The sequence below is a fragment of the Vidua chalybeata genome, chromosome 9 (genome assembly GCF_026979565.1).
Source record: "Vidua chalybeata isolate OUT-0048 chromosome 9, bVidCha1 merged haplotype, whole genome shotgun sequence".
Taxonomy (NCBI): Eukaryota; Metazoa; Chordata; class Aves; order Passeriformes; family Viduidae; genus Vidua; species Vidua chalybeata.
Genome location: NC_071538.1, coordinates 24,434,338 through 24,453,645, shown reverse-complemented (window position 1 = coordinate 24,453,645; position 19,308 = coordinate 24,434,338). Strand labels below are relative to the sequence as shown.

The 19,308-nt window shown below is 39.3% G+C and overlaps 1 protein-coding gene across 3 annotated transcripts; it reads right to left on the bottom strand.

The window, feature by feature from the left end:
* Positions 1-922: 922 nt before the first annotated feature.
* RNPC3 (RNA binding region (RNP1, RRM) containing 3) lies at positions 923-14,968 on the bottom strand. 3 transcript variants are annotated; one of them, XR_008432398.1, is made up of 16 exons: positions 14,735-14,968; positions 13,613-13,660; positions 12,371-12,489; positions 11,686-11,766; positions 10,855-10,966; positions 10,322-10,390; positions 9,600-9,748; positions 8,555-8,680; positions 7,679-7,815; positions 6,740-6,901; positions 6,476-6,570; positions 6,338-6,396; positions 5,658-5,790; positions 4,764-4,836; positions 1,478-2,063; positions 923-1,150 (listed from the first exon to the last, which is right to left on the bottom strand). XR_008432398.1 is itself a non-coding variant. In XM_053950781.1 (15 exons), the coding sequence occupies exons 1-14, from the start codon at positions 14,966-14,968 to the stop codon at positions 4,777-4,779; spliced, it is 1,584 nt and encodes a 527-aa protein (XP_053806756.1). In that variant the 3' UTR covers positions 923-2,063; positions 4,764-4,776. The 3 variants fall into 3 exon arrangements, 2 of the variants coding, with proteins under 2 accessions (XP_053806756.1, XP_053806757.1); XM_053950781.1 differs by having other exon boundaries at positions 923-2,063; XM_053950782.1 differs by lacking the exon at positions 1,478-2,063.
* Positions 14,969-19,308: the final 4,340 nt, after the last annotated feature.

The window sequence follows — 19,308 nt, the reverse complement described above, 5'->3', positions numbered from 1 at the left end:
GATCCCGCGGAGCGCGGTCCGTGCTGGGGCCGCCCCGCCCTGCCCGCACCGCCCCTTCCGCCGGGCCGCGACACCGCCCCGCACAGGGACAACGCGCACAGGGCACAGCTCTCTGAACGCTCGCTTTACGCACTTTCTTATAAAGTATTTTTGTCCTTGAGCACAGCACCACCTTGCTGTTATCCTACTTCGGCGCTTTGAAACTTCACTTGTGGGCGTTTGGTCCTGTACGTGTAGCTCAACATGGGTGTTAGGACATACTACTGTAGAACCATAGAAGCATTTAAGTTGAAAAAGCCCTCTAGGATTGAATGAACAATTACACAGTCCCCATGGGAATGCAGCAAGAAAGATAAGAATAATTCCAGTAAAAGCACTTTAAAGTAACCTGCTAAGCCAGCTCCAATTGGAACAAAATAGCAAAGACAGACTTACTTTGGTCCGGCCACCAATATTAGTGATTTAGACTGTTTGCAGCTGGAGTAATGACAAATCTTTTACACCAGCCAGCTCCCACACCACCAACTATGATTTAGTCATTTATGGAATAACTTTTCCTTTAAGTCTACTGGACTAGAATATCTTGTCAATTAAATGCCATTGCAGTATTTCCCATTGCACTAAGCAGCCTAGTATGTAGCTAATCCTATGTGACCACTGTTACCATCACCCTCAACAGGGCAAGGACCACAGCTATACCAGTTTTAACTGTTACTCTGAATTTAATTACTTCAGTCTCACCAGTGACAGTTTTCAAGTTGCAGATGAACAATGCAAGTTAATTACTGAGGAAGAACAGTGCCCAGTTTCACAGAACAAATTCAGGCCAATACACCAATCTTTCTGCTTGGTTTTCAAGACAAGAAGACCTGTTCTGCCCAAAACCCCAAGAACAAAAGTCAAAACAGAGAAGGCAGCAAAATGAAGAAAAGGTAAATAATTTATTAGATTTCACAAGCAATCTAACATACATTTATGATGTAATAATCTTGTGTTATTTAAAGATATGTGGAATCCTTAAGACAGGAAAATTTATTCTCTGCCTTAAATACTTTAGAAATGCTACTACGCACAGTTCAAGAGTCCTGATGATTACACTGCTTCTTCCCCAGGTCGATAATACTTGAAAGAGATGGAACACAAAAGGGACCTGGAACATCACAAAGGCATGTTAAAAGTAAGAACTACCAAAAAAAAGGAGTGTTATACCGGCTTTTGACAACTAAATTGAAAGATGCTTAGTGTTTTAAAAAGTGCTTAATGTCTGTGAAAAAATACATCTTAATAAATGCAGACTGTGTTCATTTTAGATTACAGAATGTTAAACAGTAATGTAGTATGAAACCCACAGGAAACATGTAGGTCACTAGCAATAACACCACCTCGGTGCAGACAGCAATGTAACAAAACCCAAACAACCAACAAAAAGGCAGCAGTGATTAATAGTTGATTATTAGTCCAGCTCCAAATACTTAACTGCAAGATATTGTTAATTTTCTTCTTTACTCAAAAAAGACAAAGTAAGGAATGTATTAACTAAATCAACTCCAAATTGTTTCTCATGTATCAGAACAACAGTAATCATCAAAATGATCTAAAATACTGATCAACCCCTTAATATTAAAACTGCTCTGCGATGTATTTTAGCCAACATATTATTATATTACTATGTTTTTAAAGTAAAACAAGGTAACTTGATCAGTGTGAGCTCAGCACAGCTTCACACAGATCAGCTGGTATGAACTAGAACTGTTCCTCTAAGGAACAGGACTGCAAATTAGTAGGGTATCTGAGGAAGAAGGTGAAGGCTACCTTTTAAGACTGAGAACCTTCATTGTACAGACAACTCATTGGTTTCTTTTTTCCCCCCTGAAAAAATTTGCTTTTTTAAAGTTATTAGAGTAGCTCAAGCTTAAAACATGTTAACTCCTCCCCACACCTACTCTATATGAAAACTTAAGATGCAGTTGTGTGCTACAGGAAACATTGCACAAAAAAGGATACAACAAGAAAGGATACACTCTGCATGACAGTATTATTGCAGTATTTACGCAGGAATGTTTCTAAAGAAGAACAGCAGAATGTGGTTTAATTTTACTTGATTCTCAGTATTGCACACACATAACTTTATGCTACCTACCAAAAAAAAAAATCAAATATGCGTCTTTGATAAAAACCAATTCTAATCCCTTATGAGATTTAATGAGGGCTGATGAATCCATCAACACTAAACTTCATATTCAGAAGTAAATACATTTTTTGATAACAGGAACTATTAGGACATCAGCAGATTTTTCCATCTCCTTCAAGTCTTTGCCATTTTACAGACTCACTTTATTTCCATCAGGTCCAAAACTCAATCATGTTTCCCTTTAATGAGAGCTTTCAAACCACTTCTTCCTTATGAAGAAACTGGAGAGCTCTCAACATCAGTTTCTTTCACATAACTTTTCTCCCAAACAGTTGTATTTCAGCTACAGGAAAACGTCACTTCAGGTGAACTTTATGCCAGTCCATCAATAAAAAGACATTTCAGCCAGCAAGGAGTTCTGCTGTATTTTATAAACCATATGTATTGTTTTGTCAAAAAAAAAAAAAAAAAAAAAAAAAAGGGATAAAACCTTTGTAGAAAAAAAAAAAAAAAAACAACCCAAACACAAAAAACCAAACCAAAGCAAAACAAAACCCACCCACAACAGAAAAACAACCCTAGACTCAAGCAGACTCAAGTTTTTATCATGGAATTTTGCATCATTAATCAGCATCCATCAGAATATTCCAGCAGGAACAGAAAAACAGTCATGCAGAAATAGGGGTCAGCTTAACCATTATTTGGGAAATGCAACAAATATTTTTAATTAAACGTCATGGATCCTTAGAAACCTGTGTAACTCTGTGCCACATTGTTATGATTACAACATATAAACAGTCAAGGTAAGTGAGAAGTTCTGCCCATGAACAGAACACCAGAGACACTTGTAAGATCATAACTCATGGAAGACTTTCAGATGCACAATTAAATCTTGCCTAAGTATGGTTTGCTCATTCTAGGAAAAGCTTCTGAGGTGACCATCAATATTATAACAAATAAGCACTTTCTTATTTTCTTTAAGCAATTCAAGTATTTAGCATGTTTAATGAATTCAGAATAAGTATACAAAATGAGTTGAAAAAAAAAAGTGGAATTCCTAAAAGAACAAAAGTGCTCAAACTTCATCTATCAGGTTCTCCAATAGCTAAAATGCTTCAATTTTTTTATAATATAAGAAACCTTAGTAATCTTATTAGACACTAAATCATACAAATAGGAGGTTTTTTTCTAACAAGAAAGGAGTGACAAACAAGACCGAAACAGTCTCATAAATACTTGATCCTAATAGAACACTTTAGCCAAGGCTCTTTTCAACGACCAGTACAGAAGATGGCCTATAACAAAGTGATCTTTAACTTGACAAAATACAGATTTTGCAAGCTACAAACAATAAGACAAAATAGGAATTAAGACCAAAGAGAGAGAAACAAGCCTAAATCTGATTTTAAAAATCCTAAGACAATGGATGGAATGAAGAACCGACAATTAGAGTAGCTGTTAACAACAGAAATACTACCATCACAATAACCACACTGTGGGCTTTACAGCCAATTTGTAAAAATCAAAAACAAATTTTCACATCCTTTATTTCAAATTCTAGTTTTCTTCAGAGTAACAAGGATCAAGCTCCAGATTAAAAACACACCATGGGCTAAGTAATGTTTCATAAGTACTTGGACTAAGACTTCAGTTAATTTTGTTTTAAGCGAAGGCATAACCAGAGTGATCTCAACTGTAACCAGAAATTAAGGTCAGTGCCCTTTAAATTTGAGCTAACTCATGTATCAAGAGGGTGCAGATTGAGAAATAAATGCTTTTTATTCTTGCACCAGCTACATCACACGGTCATTTTAGAGTTCACTATACAAATGTTTGCAGGCCATGAAACCACTCAGGTAAATTAGAGCTGATTCTGCTTGATTTACTCTCACATAAATACTCAGAGTAGGGAGCAGTGAAGTAAAGCTACATGATAGGAAATAAAAGTGAAATAACAACTTTCTGCCAGAAGGTACTTTCTTCATGTTTAAATAATGCCAAAAATGAGGACCTACACATTCCACAACAAAGGAAGTCTTGATCGATGCAACATTAAGCAGCACTTCCTGACAGAATATCCTTCACTAATTCAGACAAGTTTAAAGGTTACTGCAACAGCACTAAGAACTCATTTTCTAAAGTTAGTAAAGATTCTTTACAGCTAGCAGAAGTTTATTGCTGGAACAAGTTCTTCAGGATCACTTTATAATGGCAGGGATGGAAAGGAAGGAGTTAAGAGGCAACACTTTTCAATACCAAAACCCTGGAAAATTACTAAAAGATAAGTGGCCCAATTCCACAAAATTCCACAATATTCTCCTTATCTTTGCAGATTAAGGATTAGAGAAACTGACAAGTGCCCTACAATATCAGGATTAGGAAAATATTGGTCTCTGAGGTTTTAAACACAGAAAAAAAGGAAAGTTTTAAACTTATACCAACTATATACCTTGCACTCTGTTTTTCTGATATAAGCACACATTTAAGAAAATTACTTTGTACGGAACATTTCCTCTCCATCATCGCTATTCCTAAAGAAGCTGTTAAAGAGAGAGTAAATAAAACCAACCAAACACTAACAAAAACCCCCAGCCCAATCCTTTGTTTTTGCTTTCAGGCACAGAGTCCATACCTCGCACAGGGTTTTACTTTTTTCTTTTCCCTTCGTTGGCATCTTGTTTTGGTCTAGCTGAACGAGCAAATTGCTGAGATTCTATTAAGGACTACAAGTGTCTGGTAAGTACAAGTCAGTTAGGAAAGACAAAAAAGATTACTTCTGCAATTTAGTCTATAAAGTGACCTTTATCTGTGAATCAATTCCACTACAGTATGAAGTATTATAACAGTGTCTATTAGTCAAAGATTAGGACCTCACTGATACACAGTACAAGAGTTTAAATTAGAGAGCCCATAAGGAGGATTAACTGGGAATGGGTTAGATGCACACAGGGTAACTACAGTAGGATAAATGTTTGATATTTACAAACTTCCAACCCAGCATGAATTTGTAACTTTCATGTCTCAGTATTTGGGAGCAAAAACAGTAAAAGCAGCAGATGCTGGGGTTAATATGAGTATAAAGAAACTGAAACTCTGAAATATTTAAGTGAAAATTAAGAAAGGACTTTCACACAAAAAAACAGTGCTATGCAATCAAAAAGAGACCATTCCAGCTGAAAAACCTGTCTAGAACCACTTACTCTTACCGGAAGATTTCTTATGTTCTTGATTCTGTAAACATACACCTAGCCAAGGCAAAACCCTTGTATTTAATTTAAATATAGTGGTCATGCAAACTAAATTATCTTCTGTATTGTCTTTGCAGGATCAAAGATGTAAGACCAGCAAATTCTGTTCTTAAATAAATCACTTTTACTTTCCTATTTCAGAAGAGTTGCCTCTGTGTTTTTTTATGCTGACTGGTTTTCTTAAGGCATTTTTTATTTTGCAGAACACTATGACAACAAAACTAGAGACTGGCAGAGATTACAAAGAATATAATGTAAATGCTTGAAGAAAAGGATACAACTACCATGGGTTTTTCAAACAAGACATAGCCATTTGCTTCTTTTAGTGCTTTGGCAGCTGCTTTCTCATTGGGAAGTCCAATGAAAGCCTGTCCCTTCATCCGGCCTTCTTTCATCAAACGGATATCGAACCTAGGGACAACAATGGAGAAGTGGGAATTACTCATGTTTACCAAACCTTGCAGATTTCACAGTACAAATACAAACTGTGCATACAAATGCACAATTCTCATGCTTCAGGTGGGAGAAACAGCAGAAACAGAAGCAAAGCCTACAAGGAGGCGTGATGTCCTTGGAGACCATTTTGCCTGCAGAAACCATTTGCTAAAAGGTAATATTAAACTGCAGGATGGCAAATTGATGTGCATTACTACCAAGATAGGACATATGCAAAATGATCAATACACACAATCACCTACACAGTTCATTCTGTGTCACACAGCCAAGAAAAGCAAACCTAGGCATGCAAATATAAAGGCAAAATAATAGTGTCTTCAGTCACTTGTCATAAAATTCTATTTCTTCATCTTAATAAATGATTTTTAGGTCTAACACATTTTTTGTTTATGCAGAAAGACAGAAAATGTGAATATTGCTATTTTTAAAATCCCAGTTTTCAGAAGTGTGATAGAAGTTAATATAAAAGGCTTAATTCTAACCAAGTACAAAATGAACTCACATATTGCGTTCCACCTCTGACTGGAAGTCAACATATCTTCCAAAAATGAACTTAAGATCCTGAAATTAAAGTGCAGGTGTAAGATAAATGCTAAGAAAAAGTTCTTTTGATAGATATTTAATTTGCTTCTTTACTTACCTTCTCTTGAACTTGTTTAGCTAAATTCTTCACATATATCCTGCAATTTGGATCACCTGGCTCATAGTTTTTGAAAACAGAATATTTTTCCATTTCTTGAAGAAAAAAAAAAAATAAACCATGCTTTAGTTCATTTACTTTGCACATCTGCTCAGTATAAAATAATTTACTATATGCTCAATTAAGAAAATAAACACTTATTTAAGATATTTGTTGCAACAAATCAAAAAGCTGTAGCTAGATAATCTATTCTCACAATTATACCTTCTCTAGAAAGTCTGTTTTTTTCTAGGTCCTTTCTAGAAATAAATTCTGATGGTATTTCATCATCCTCCTCTTCAGTTTCCATTTTATCATTTGAGCTAGGAGCTGGGAAAATCCTTCCAAAGCCTGTATTATTGATTTCTTCTGTGGTTGCACAAAGATCTGAAATTTCAACAAATTATGTAAGTGGTTTGTACTTTTATTCACACCAAGATCAAGAGCCAGCAAGAAAACAATACTCTTTCCAGCAACATTATAATAGAGGAGACTTTGTAAGGCAATTTGAATACACCCCTAAAAATGAGTTTTAATCCCTGGTTTGACAAAAGTACCTGCTCTGTACAGTCGTATAAAACCCCATGTAGTACAAATAAAGGCAACGGCATGCATTAGTTAGCATAAAACTTGCCTTGCTGTTCAATCCTGTATCCATTTCACTATATTCCCTTCAAGAAACTGGATATTACTCTAAAGTACCAAGAACCACAGATTGACCATAACCCTCTAAAAAGCCATCACACCTCATTGTTATCATTGCACTTTTATGGCAGATAATCAGTGCACCAGAGAAAAGGGGTTGGCAATCTCTTGGATGCTGCTCTCTAAAAGCTGGAAAAGGAAAATCTGAAACTACCGTGATATATTCATTTACATCATAAAATACTGAAAATTTGTAACATTTGCATCCTAACATTTAAAAGACAGTGCAATTCACCATAAACCTATAAGTACATGGGAGAGAGACCTTTAAAATCCTCTGGATCCTTTCCAAAGCTTGTAACATGGGAAAAACAGCAAATACAAATATGATGCAACTTGGTGTTGCAAGCTCCAATACAGTAAGGGAAAAGAATTTCCTGGTGCAAATTTCAGCACCCTTTTATATACTGAAGCCACATACTTGAACATTAAATACATTTCAAGTACAAACTCTCTTACCATTTTTTTCTTCTTTTTCTGAGTTTATCTGAAGAACAGCTGGGATCTCAGTACTAATATGAAACTCTATTTTTTTATGACCTACGTGCTGCAGCTGCTCAAAGACATCTGAAGGTGACAGTGTAGGGTGCGAGTTACTGTTTAAAACAACAACACATTAATTATAGATTCAGACACTGATGAATGCATGGTCAAACACAAGATTTCTTCCAGTTAGATTTTATGCAGTTGTTTACTACAAACACATGTTCTCCATTTCACATATTTCACCCAACAGAGTTAGAGGTGATTACAACACTGCAGATACAGAAGGTATGTCTGGCAGTGGGAGCAAAACCAACAATCACGTACCACAGGACATACACACAGGCATTTATTAAAACCTTCATCAGTAACTTAAGCATGAAAAATAACTGGCCTTGCTGCTGCTCTCACCTACTATATAAAATATACGACATTAAAAAAAAAAGTAGCAAATCACTTGGAGGAAGCAGGCAGCCATTAGTAAAAATGCATTCACAACCATTCATCACAACATAGAAATACTGCACTGCTGTCTACTGTGGCAAAGATCTGCAGTTCTCAGACTCAAACTTACTTTAAAACAAGCCAGTTTCTATTCTTCCAGTGTTGTACTTTTAATTTTTTGTTTTAAGAAGCAGCCCAAACAATAAATCCAAATTGCTTCAGTCACAACTGTGATGGAAAACTAGTTATCTTCTTAGGAAAAGGAATTTCTATTGGTTTGACAGGAAGATAAACAGAGCTTGCATTAAGCACACTTTAATGTTGTTGAGCAGACTTTAGTTCAAACTAGAGGAAAATTTTGATTTTTAGGGTAATAAAAGCAATAGGATAAGTGCAAAAACCACAAACCTGTGGGAAGTACACACAGGAACATTCAACATGTCTTTAATTCTTTGCTTTTTTCTAACACCACGTTTCTTTGTGTTTATTGGTCTTTTAGGCTGAAGGGTTGCTAATTCCATCAACTTGGTCATTCTATTTTAGACAAAAATAAAAACAAAACGAAAATAAAACAAAGAGGTTTATAGTTTATTTGAAAGTACTAATTTAAAAAACCCTTCCCCTTTCCTTAAAATCCTTAACATAGAACTTTTCAGAATATAATTGTAGCACTAACTAACTTAAAACTGAAACTGTAACACACAGCAAATATATACCAAGCACTTAAGGACTGACCATAATCCTAACATGTCAGTGATGCCCTTCCTTCCCCAAGCATGCTCCTTACTGGGACACTGAAGCTGTGAGAGAAGCTGTGATGCCCCAAGCTGAACCTGATTTTGTAACGCTCAACAGGGGTACCTTTTTCCACATGATGTGTTTTTGCAAATACAGCATAGGGACTTTCTGATTTACTTCTCAGTTTAGACAGCAAAGAATAAAGCTACTTTTTAATTCAGAGTTAGTTTAAAGATTAAAAAAACCACAGCTATGACGTAAAACTCACTCCCAAAACTGCAAGAGAATCCTCAGCACAAATATTATCACTGCTAGCAATACCCGCTGATGTAAAAAGAATGTTCTGGAAGTTGGTGTGCACATACGATTTGAACTGAGGAGTCAATTTAGAGAGATGTGGAACAATGAAAACTTCAGAAAATAATCTAATTTCTGCTTCCTGAGTTTTTGTTTAGTTGGGTTTTTTTTGGACATGGGAACAAATGAAAACTTGCACACCAATAGGCCACTTTCATTTTCTTACTACATTTAAACCTGCACTGTCCTCCTGCACTCTGGAGTTTCTCTAAGCATCTGGAAAGATTTCTACATACTCTCTACGAAATGCTACATGTATATACTGCAAACATTACCACTTGCTGAACTAGAAGCTGGAGAAGTAAAACCACCCCTTTCAGAAAGCCCAAAACCTTGCAAATGACTGTAAAATGCATACCTCTCCTTTTCCTCATCATTATCACTTTCATATTCTGATTCATCCCCACTAGACAGTCCTTCTTCTTCCTCTTCAGGCAAAGGAGGCTCTTCAGGAGGCAGAGGTGGGATTGGGGGAGGTGGCACAGGCACTGGTAAATACTCTTCGTACTAATTATGGGGAAAAAGTTTTAAAAAGTAAATTTTTTAAAGGAAAAATCCTAAACTTATCTTGTTTTCTTAATAACAACAGTCAAAGCAATTAATGATAACTTAACAAGTATTTTCTCCAAGTATGCTTATAGGGATCTAGATATCATTTTGGTAAACTACATTACTAATGAAAAACTTTCCACAAGCAAAAAAAAAATCTGCTTTCTGAAGCATAACAGTGAATGGTTTAATTCTTTTCAGATGATAAAAAAATACAGCAACCTTGGCCTTGGATTTTCACTTTGCACTCAGCTTCAAGGACTTTCCTGAGAAGAATACAGTCAAAGCATATGGGTGAAGGCTTAGGTTCCAAAACCATCTCAGTTTCAACAGTTTGAATCATTCCAGTGCTCCTACCATAGATGGTTTATTCTAAGTAGAGTCCAAAGAATTACTTTAGAAGACCAACATGTACCCAGTGAAATGCAGCAGGATTTGCAATCCTCTAGAAATTAAGATCTCCTACTATGCTGCTAACATTTTAAATTGTGACTCAATCCTACAATACTGGACATATATTTAAAATGTTACCATGGGAGGGCGAGCAGTGATTGGTCCAAAAGGTGGAGGAAGATTCATTTTATTCATCAGATGAAGTACCTGAAATGAGTCAAAATAAGTAGGTTTCCTTTGAATAAGTAAGTGATAACAGTTCCTTGCTAGGTAAAAGAGCCTATCACTCCTGGCAGGTGTAAATCAGCACAGTTTCAATGTAAAACTTGCACTTGAGATCCAACACTAACAGTCAATATAAGCAACACCCTAACAAGGCTAATAAAAAAAAGTACAGCATCTTCTCAGAATGAAATCCCAGGTACTCAAGTCACATCTAATTAGAAAGAGCATATCCAGTTAAGTCTTCAGTGCCAATTAAGTAATCTACCTCAGGTTAATAAAATCTCATTACCTCAGCATAGCAAACAACTAAGATTGGTTAACACTGTCACAGAAAAACCAAGTTAGTATTTATGATGACAAAAATAATTACTTCTGTGAATAATTAAAAGATGAAAAAATTAAATAGCTTTAATTTTATACTTTTTTTTTTTTTATTTTTTACTTACCTGGACATAAAATTTGGGCACACTTGCCAAGGCATTTGCTATATTTGCTAGAATTGCACTTGAAGGTGGTGGATACAGATATTTGAGACAAGAATTGATGGGAAAGGTGAGGCTGAGGAAAAAAAGATTGAAAACAAGACACTTTAACATTATTGCCACTTAATCACTGGTAACAATTAATGATTACAAGAGGCTTAACTACTGATTACATCTGAAGTAACACTGAAATATTATTATTTTCCCTACAACAGTTTTGGGCCACTTAAAATGCCTTCCAACATCATGAAGTAGTCCCCAATGCATGACAGATTTACTGGGCTTGGGCATACTGAAAGTATCAAGCCATGCAGATGCCTAAAGCAAACAGAAACAATCAACATGTCCAAAACCAAAAGCACAGCATAGCAGCCTGTACAAGTATCAGAAACTAAGTGCTCAAAGGGCTGCATTAGCTTCAAAAAATTTACTACTTCCTGTATGCTAACATGAAAATGGGGGGAGGAAAAAGGAAGAAACATCAGGAAAAAGAAGTCAGTGGTATTCTGCTGTTAACACTGGGAAAACCTCAGCCCTCCAACCTCCCAGGAAAGCAATGCATAGTGCTAGAAGGCCGTTCTGCAATCCACAAGTTCACAGCTCAAAGCACCAGTCACTATGCAGATGTGAGGATTCTAAACTTGAGGAACCGAAACTCCATCTTTATGACAACTCCTACAGCTATGCCTGAGGAACAGCAGCATAGGAGGAAACAAAACTCTTGTTCAGTACATAACACAGCTCAAAATAATCTGTAACAGAATAAAGTAAGAAAGATAAAAACTCAACACTAACCCATGGTTGGGTGCAATTCCATTCTCTATTTTAACACAGTTTGGTTCTATCTTTTCTTCTTCTTTCACTGGTTCTTCTATGCTGAAAATTAATTTAGACTCAATTAAAACAGGACAAAAATTAAGTATGCATTATGTAATATATAAAATATGCATCATCTATTATTAAATATAAAAACTCTTTTACCAACTGCAATACTACAGCTGTTACCAATTCTTCATAATTAATACATGAGGATAATTACAGTAGTGACAGTCTTCTGAAATAAATACATATGTAGATTTAAGTCTTCCTATATTCAGGCACTCCTGACTTAAATCCAATCAAAGGAAAAGAACTGAAATTATTTATCATGCACTCTCTTCAGAGACCAGAAATTCAAAGGTATTAAATTACTGATTTGCTCATATTCAGAAAGTGGAATAAATAACTTGAAAACTCTTACTACACTATTTTTAATTTAGCACTATCATATAGCTTTTATCACTTATTTGCACATTTCACAGGTGCAAATGACACAGTTCTGTTGGGAGGAATGCAGTCACTGTCCTATAGGTCTGAGCCTGTTGTTAAGACTTCCAGATGGTTACAACTCATCCTTTGAGTTACACATACCACCTAAGTATCATGAATCCAGAATCCCCTTTCCTTGACCACAAACACAAGGAAATTACTCTGCACATACCTTTTGCACTTGTCTGAGGCAGAAGGCTGGCTAAGTACCTGTGCACTCTCTTGCTCCTTTGCAAATTCAACAACTAACGTGTGACCCAAAAGTTTCAGCTGATGCAGTCTTGATAAAGCCTTCAAGTAATTACAGAGGAGAAAAGAAAGGGAAGAGGACAAACATGAGAATTATCTTAAAGCATAACTCTTTTTCCTTTGAGTGGTACATTGGCCACAGGATGCAGTCCCAGCTGCTTTAAGCTAAGCCTGTGTTACTGTGGGCATGAGAGCTCTGCACTGTTTGTGTCTTCCCAGCCCTGCTTTTAGCAGCATTTCCTGCTGTCAGGAAGGAAAGGGTCCAGGCTGCACAGCCAGAACCACTGCAGAGGTTGGTCACCTGAACACAGCAGCAGCTTTAACAATCCAACTTTTCACACAGCCTACTAAATTGCTGGAATTTCAAGTAACCAAGCTTTTGCTCCTGCACTATAAGCATGCTAAATTCTGTCACTAACAGCTAGGAATTTTAAAATCAAGATCTTAACAGTGGCACTAGGAAGATCCAGCATTTTTCAAGTCCAGAGCCCAGCAGGCTGCTAACAACTGGCACAAGCAGCTAATTCACCACTGTTCACCTCACACAGTCTTTAACTTTTTTAGTCCTCTAAAATGTGGCCCAAAAAAAACCCCAAAAAAACCAAACTAACAAAAAAAAAAACGCACCAAAAAAAATCCCCCAAGGTATAAGCGGAAAGTTCTGGCACAGGCTTTTTAACCAGACTAGTATTTAAAAAGCATTATTAATATTACCTTTTTGGCATCCATATCCTCTATTAATACAGTAGTTTTCTTATCAAAGTTGGGCATTCAAGGCAGACTTGGATTGTGAGAATCACTAGGGCTGACTTTTATGGCAAACACAATTACACAGGAGACAAGGAAACTCTGCTTGGTTTATAGTTTGCATATAAATGCACACACATCCTAAACAGTGCTCTGATCAGTCTCAGCTTCTCTAACTTTGCCAGGCTGGATCAGATGACTTCCACAAACCCCTTTCAATCCACCTTTCCTAGGACTCTACAGAAGTGTTCAAAAATTTCATCAAGTCCTGCAAGCAAATTCTGAAACAGAACTCTCAGTGTACATTGTGCCGCTTTGTTTTTTCCTAGCACTAAGTACCAGATGATGTGTAAACCACATCAGAGCATTGGCAACTCAATGCTTTGCTAAAACATTCAGTTACAAACTCAATACAAACCTTTGCAGCTGCATTTTCACTTGGAAAGGTGGCAAAAGCAGTATGTTTCTAGAAAACAAAAAAGTTATAATGTATTTGAATCAAAAACGTAAGATATTGCATGTAAAACATTGAGCCACAAGCACTTTGTTAGTTCAAGCTTACATATTTGAAAGTTACTACATGGGAGTCATCTAACTCCCATCTGGGGCAAACATGAAGGACTAGAAAACATTTTTCTTAAGAATTTTGGAAAAGTACCTCCTGCAGTCAAAATTAAGACATGAGCTCAGCAGTTGGAGGAATACAGGACAAGTGGTTTTTTTCTAGCAAGCAAAAACCATTCTAAACTGCAAGAAAATTCGTTGGAGCACCCCACAAAACATTTTCATCAAAGTAACGCTCTTCCTGCTACAGAAGTTGTAACTATTGTGCTCTGAACGTTTCAATAGTTTCCACTTTTCCCCCTAATTTTCCAAATTAAATCAAATCCTCACAGAATACACCTTTCAAAGTTAAATTTGTTTTAACAAACTTTATTACCCCATCTTGCCAATACATGATTCCGTACCCAAAATCATTGTAACAAAATCAGCATATCCGATATCCTATGAAGCATGACCCTGATAAAATATGCAGACATCATCCATCTGCAGTTCTGCAAAACACGAGGCTCTTTATGAAGAATACTAAACGCAGAACAAATACATTCACGTTTTCGTAATCTGGAGGAAGAAGAAAGCAAACCAGAGGTTTCAAGAGACCTGTGAAACTGCACCCCTGCATGTGCCAAGAGGCCCTTCTCCGCGGCTTAAGCCCAGGCTCACTCGCAGCGGCAAGAGGCCAAAGCCGCGGGCACGGGGCTGGCGGCGGGCGGGCCGGGATCCCGGAGCCGGCCGCTGTCCCGACCGCCCTGGGAGCGGGGCCCCCGCGCCTGCCCGGCTCCAGGCTCAGCCCGGCCCGGCTCCAGGCTCAGCCCGGCCCGGCTCCAGGCTCAGCCCGGCCCGGCTCCAGGCTCAGCCCTGCCCGGCTCCAGGCTCAGCCCGGCCCGGCTCCAGGCTCAGCCCGGCCCGGCTCCAGGCTCAGCCCTGCCCGGCTCCAGGCTCAGCCCGGCCTGCGCCCCGCCCCGGCCCCGGCCCTCACCAGCCGCCCGTGGTCCGACAGGACGCGCACAGACACGGCCCCGAAGTGCTGCAGCAGATCCTCCTTCTCCGCCGCCGTCAGCTCGGCGGGCAGGTGCCGCACCAGCAGCGTCCGCCCGCGCCGCCGGGAGACGCCGGGGTGCGGCGGGACGGTGCCCGGCCCCGGGCCCAGCCCCGGGCCGCCCGCGGGTCCCGGCCCGCCCGCCCGCAGCTCCTCAGCGCCCGGCGCCGCCATCGCCGCAACCAGCGGCGCAAATCGCGCGAGAGCCGGGGCGACGCCGCTGCCTCAGGTCTCGCGAGACTGGCGCCCCCGGCGGAGGTCGCGGGACGTGCGCGCTGAGGCTGCTCCCAGGGGAGGCGGGAGCCTCCCCTTCCCCGTTAATACTTAGGAGCTTGTCCTCACACCAAATGCTAAAGAGTGTTACTCTCAAAATGTCCTGTCCTCAGCCTTTAGTTGCAGAGACTTGTCCCTGCCTGCCTCCCGTGAACTGAGGCGTGGCTGGCACAGGCATGAGCCTGCTGCCTCAGGGCGGCAGCTGTGTCTGGCCGAGGGAAACGCCGCCATAATTACAACTTGTGAGGGGATAATCAGCGTGAGCGCTGAGGATGCTCAGATTCCTGCCACCTACCGCCGCAGCCACACAGGCAGCTCTGAAGCCTGCCTTGTTCTGGGGGATACAGGCTGTGATCTTAAGAGAGGGTGAAATCCCCGATCTTGACTGATGAAATCTCAGGCCTCACCGTACTTAATTAGCTGTTTGCTGGCTGGCAAAAGCCTGCCTGTGTCATTATTGCCACAGGCCGTGGGTCCCACAGAGGCGCGGTGCCGGGCCTGGAGGACTTGCCGTGGCTCTGGGCAGCTGGAGCACACAGGGACACCCAGGCTGTGCTGGAGCCAGCCACGGAGAAAACGTGCTTGGAACCTGGTCCGTAGGGATGGCTGCCTCCCACACCTCTCCATAGAAAAAGCAAGGCGTTCAGTCCATAAAGTCCTCAAGGCCCCTTCAATTTTCCTGAGTGGTCGTGATGGACCTGGCGCTGTGTGCACGGTGCACCTGGAGGGTCTCACCGTGCACATTTGGTGACTGAACACTGACAGCTGGGGCAAAGACCTGGCCATTGTGGGTGGTCACAGCAGTCTCGTTAGGTTGATCAGATAACAGTCCAAATAAGTTTGGGAAGGAGTTGGGTAAAAAAGTATCTTCTAAAGGGATCTATGAGAAAAGCAGAAATGTAGGAGCAATTTCTTACAGGATCTGTTACTGCATTTTTGTAGCTGCCATAAGTATAAGCTAGGAAACATCTATGAATTGGGAAACAGGTGGAATAATTAACACAGTGTGCAAATAGAGCAGTGTATTTTCTCTCTTGATAACATAAGCAGTTTTTTTCTGAGGCTGTTGAAACTTTAAAAGTAACACTGACCAGCCTAGCCAGTTCTGTGTGTGTGGCTTGTGGTTTGTATAAAGTCCAGAAGATTTTCTGGGGTATGCTGGTCAACGTGCAATTGTAGCAGATGGGAAGATAACAATTGTAAATGCAGGCCTGCGGTGGCTGTGCCGCTGCATCCTGTTTAAATTGGCCTGAGTTGTAGTTCACTCCTGGGTAATGACTCCAGAGAACTTTTTATGCAGCAGATCTGTGAAACTTGTAGGCAAAGCAAACCTTCCTATTTCCCTTTTAGTGTTCTAGCACATTCCAGTTGTTAATCTGCACATCATTCACCAGATGGTAAAATAATGATAGAACTTCAAATGTTTTCCGCTCACAACTACGGAACACTGTTCCCAGTTCTGCTTAGAGAAGTCTGAGGAAACTACGTAATCTTTAGTTACACTGAACAATTGACAAGAACTGTTTCACTTGAAATAACTAATATCTCATGGCTCTTCAGCCCACCTGTTCCTCCTAGCACAAAATCTCCCCCAAAAATAGAGAAAAACTCTTCTAAAGTCTCTTTACCCTGTTAGACCAGGCTGCTGAAGCTGAACACCTCTAGAGCAGAGGTTTAACATAGCAACATGCAAGTCAAGCTGATAAAAAAATATGTGTGTTTTTTCTAAGACACAGAAAGTAAAAAAAAAAAAAAATACACTTTCTCTCACCATCATGTCTACAGTCAAAATGTATGAATAATATATTACCTTTTTTACTTTCCAAGATGTTTAATTTGTAGATTTTTGAACAATAGAGTTCCTCAACACCAATGCATCATGTTTTTGTGGTGAAATCCATGGCTTAGAAGTTCTTTGCTTTTACAGAGATTGAAAGCAAGTGGTTTAGCAGTACCAGTATGAGTCAGAACTACAGACTCATTCGGGTGGGAAAGGAGGGAGATCCTTTCGCAGCAATCTCAAGTCCAGTCAAAGTCAAGTCCAGTACCTACTCAAAGGCAAGGTCAATACTGAAATCCAACCACATCATTCAGGACTTTCTCCAGCCTGGTGTCAAACTGCCCTAGGGGTGAAGATTCCACAGCCTGTATAAATAAGCTTTTCCACACCTTAATTAACCTTCTAGTGATTTTTTTTTCTCCCTTCTTTATCCATTTGAACATGATTATATTTTTGTAAATGTGTGGTAACTTCATGAAGACAAAAATTCAAATTCCAGTTAAGATGTATTGAGTTGCTAAGAGCAACAGTCTGATCTGTAACTGTACACACAGTGACTTGCAGAACTGTAGATTATACAGCCAGGGTTGTTTGAGTGGTTTTCCAAGTGGAGTCTGCTTTTACTTTTCCTGAATAGAATCAAAATTTGGGTTCCAAATGTTGTGTAGCACTCCAGTTTCTACAAAGCTTCTAAGCTGCTCTTGTATGTTTGCATGCATGTGTGTCCCCTTGCACATCATTGACTCCAGGGCCTCTGCTGTCATGCTAGGCCTGTATTTCTGCATTAGTGATAAATATTTCCTTCTCCACGGAATGACTGCTTGTTACTACAGCTTAGATCAGATCTGGTTTTCAGCGCAGAGGTTAAAGTAAATGAAATTTGACATAGCCACCTCATAAGGAAAATTGATGCTACATCTAAGCAAGTTAAGACAGAGCTCCAGCCAAGCCTGTGTGAGTTCAAGCAAAACAAATCTGACATCTCTCAGTCCTGAGGCTTTGAAAGCCTGTGGCTCTTTATTAATAATGGCAATACAGTATTTAGTGGCCTGCAGGCCGGAATCCTATATTACCAGGTCATTGCTGCAATAACAACTCCGTAGATCAAAAATATTGGACTTTTAGGCAGTATTAGATGTTATTCAAACTCAGTTCCCAAAGGATATATTTCCTGCCTAATTTCTTGTGAGCTACACAAGCCTAGCAAGGTGGTGTTTTTTTAAGAGTTTTGGAAGCCTCAGGCCAAAATGTTTTGATTACTAAGGTAGAAAAGAAAACCACCAGAGCAGCTTTGAGGTACAAATGACAACACTACTGGATAAAATCTGATTTTCATGGTGGCAGTTCAGTAACTGTCTTCATATTCATCTCAACAGGGTGGTGTAAGAAAGTGCTTTAGAAAGAAGGCAGCAGAAGGGCCCTGGTGAGGCTGGCAGGATCCTGGCTGTTCCTGCTAGAATGGTGTCTGTGGTACCGAGGCTCCAGGCATGGGGAGCTGCATTTCATCCTATTGCACAGCCTTCGTGTGGCACGGTTTTGGTAGCCAGGGGCTTACAGGGGTGGCTTCTATGAGAAGCTGCTGGAAGTTTCCCCTTCCAGAAGAGCCGGTGCCAGCTGGCCCCAGGGTGGACCTCCACTGTTTTGCCAAGACAGTCCACGTCTTGGCCTGTGAGCCTTTGGTCACACTTCCTGTGCCCTGTCTGCTGAGGAGGGCAGGCAGAGAGGAGCTGTGGTGGGCACCTGGCATCCAGACAAGGCCAACCCACCACAGCTGCGTAGGCATACATACAGCCTGAGACTGCAAAATGATTGCTGATTCAGTAAAAATGACTCTTTGCAAAAACAGAAAATTAATATTTAAAGAAGGCTTTAGCTCCGGTAACTGCTTTCCTGAGCATAAGCAGCCAATTTCTTTATGCTGGTATTTTTTCTGTCTGAATAAAATACAAAAGCAATGGATAATCCACTAAGTCACCTTTTCATATTTGACCACTAGATTATGCTGTGACTCTTGAATGAAAAAAAATGGGGAAAAAAAAAAGAGGAAAAGAGAAAAAGAAAAATAAATAGAAAAAAAAGATTAAAAAAATTAACATAATTGTAAATTTACAATGCATCTTTAGAATTGGAGATTAATTACACAGCTAAATTCATGGTTTGGCCAATGAAAGTGAACACTGTTTCTAAGAGAAAATTAAATATTGCATTGCGCAAAAAAATTCTAAAATTTTACAATTCAGGAGATCTGTTGTGACATCCTGATGTGCCCCAGCCAATATCTTACCTTAAATTGGATAATTTCATAACAAAATTTCAATTTTTCTTTGAACGCTGGTATAAAAATTTAAGGCCATTAGTGTCATCACTTCAAATAGAAGAGCAGCAAGAGAAATTTTAAAAATAAAGATAAACATTTCCTAGTACTAACATTCTTTTGAAAACTTGGAGATCAGCAGTAAGG

Excerpts from the sequence above, each read along its gene's own strand:
- RNPC3 (XM_053950781.1), bottom strand. The coding sequence starts at position 14,968 with ATGGCGGCGCCGGGCGCTGAGGAGCTGCGGGCGGGCGGGCCGGGACCC. Across the intron at positions 12,490-13,612 it reads GTGAAAATGCAGCTGCAAAG|GCTTTATCAAGACTGCATCA; the intron begins GTTTGTATTGAG and ends AATTACTTGAAG. Across the intron at positions 9,749-10,321 it reads TCACTGCTCGCCCTCCCATG|TACGAAGAGTATTTACCAGT; the intron begins GTAACATTTTAA and ends CCCCATAATTAG.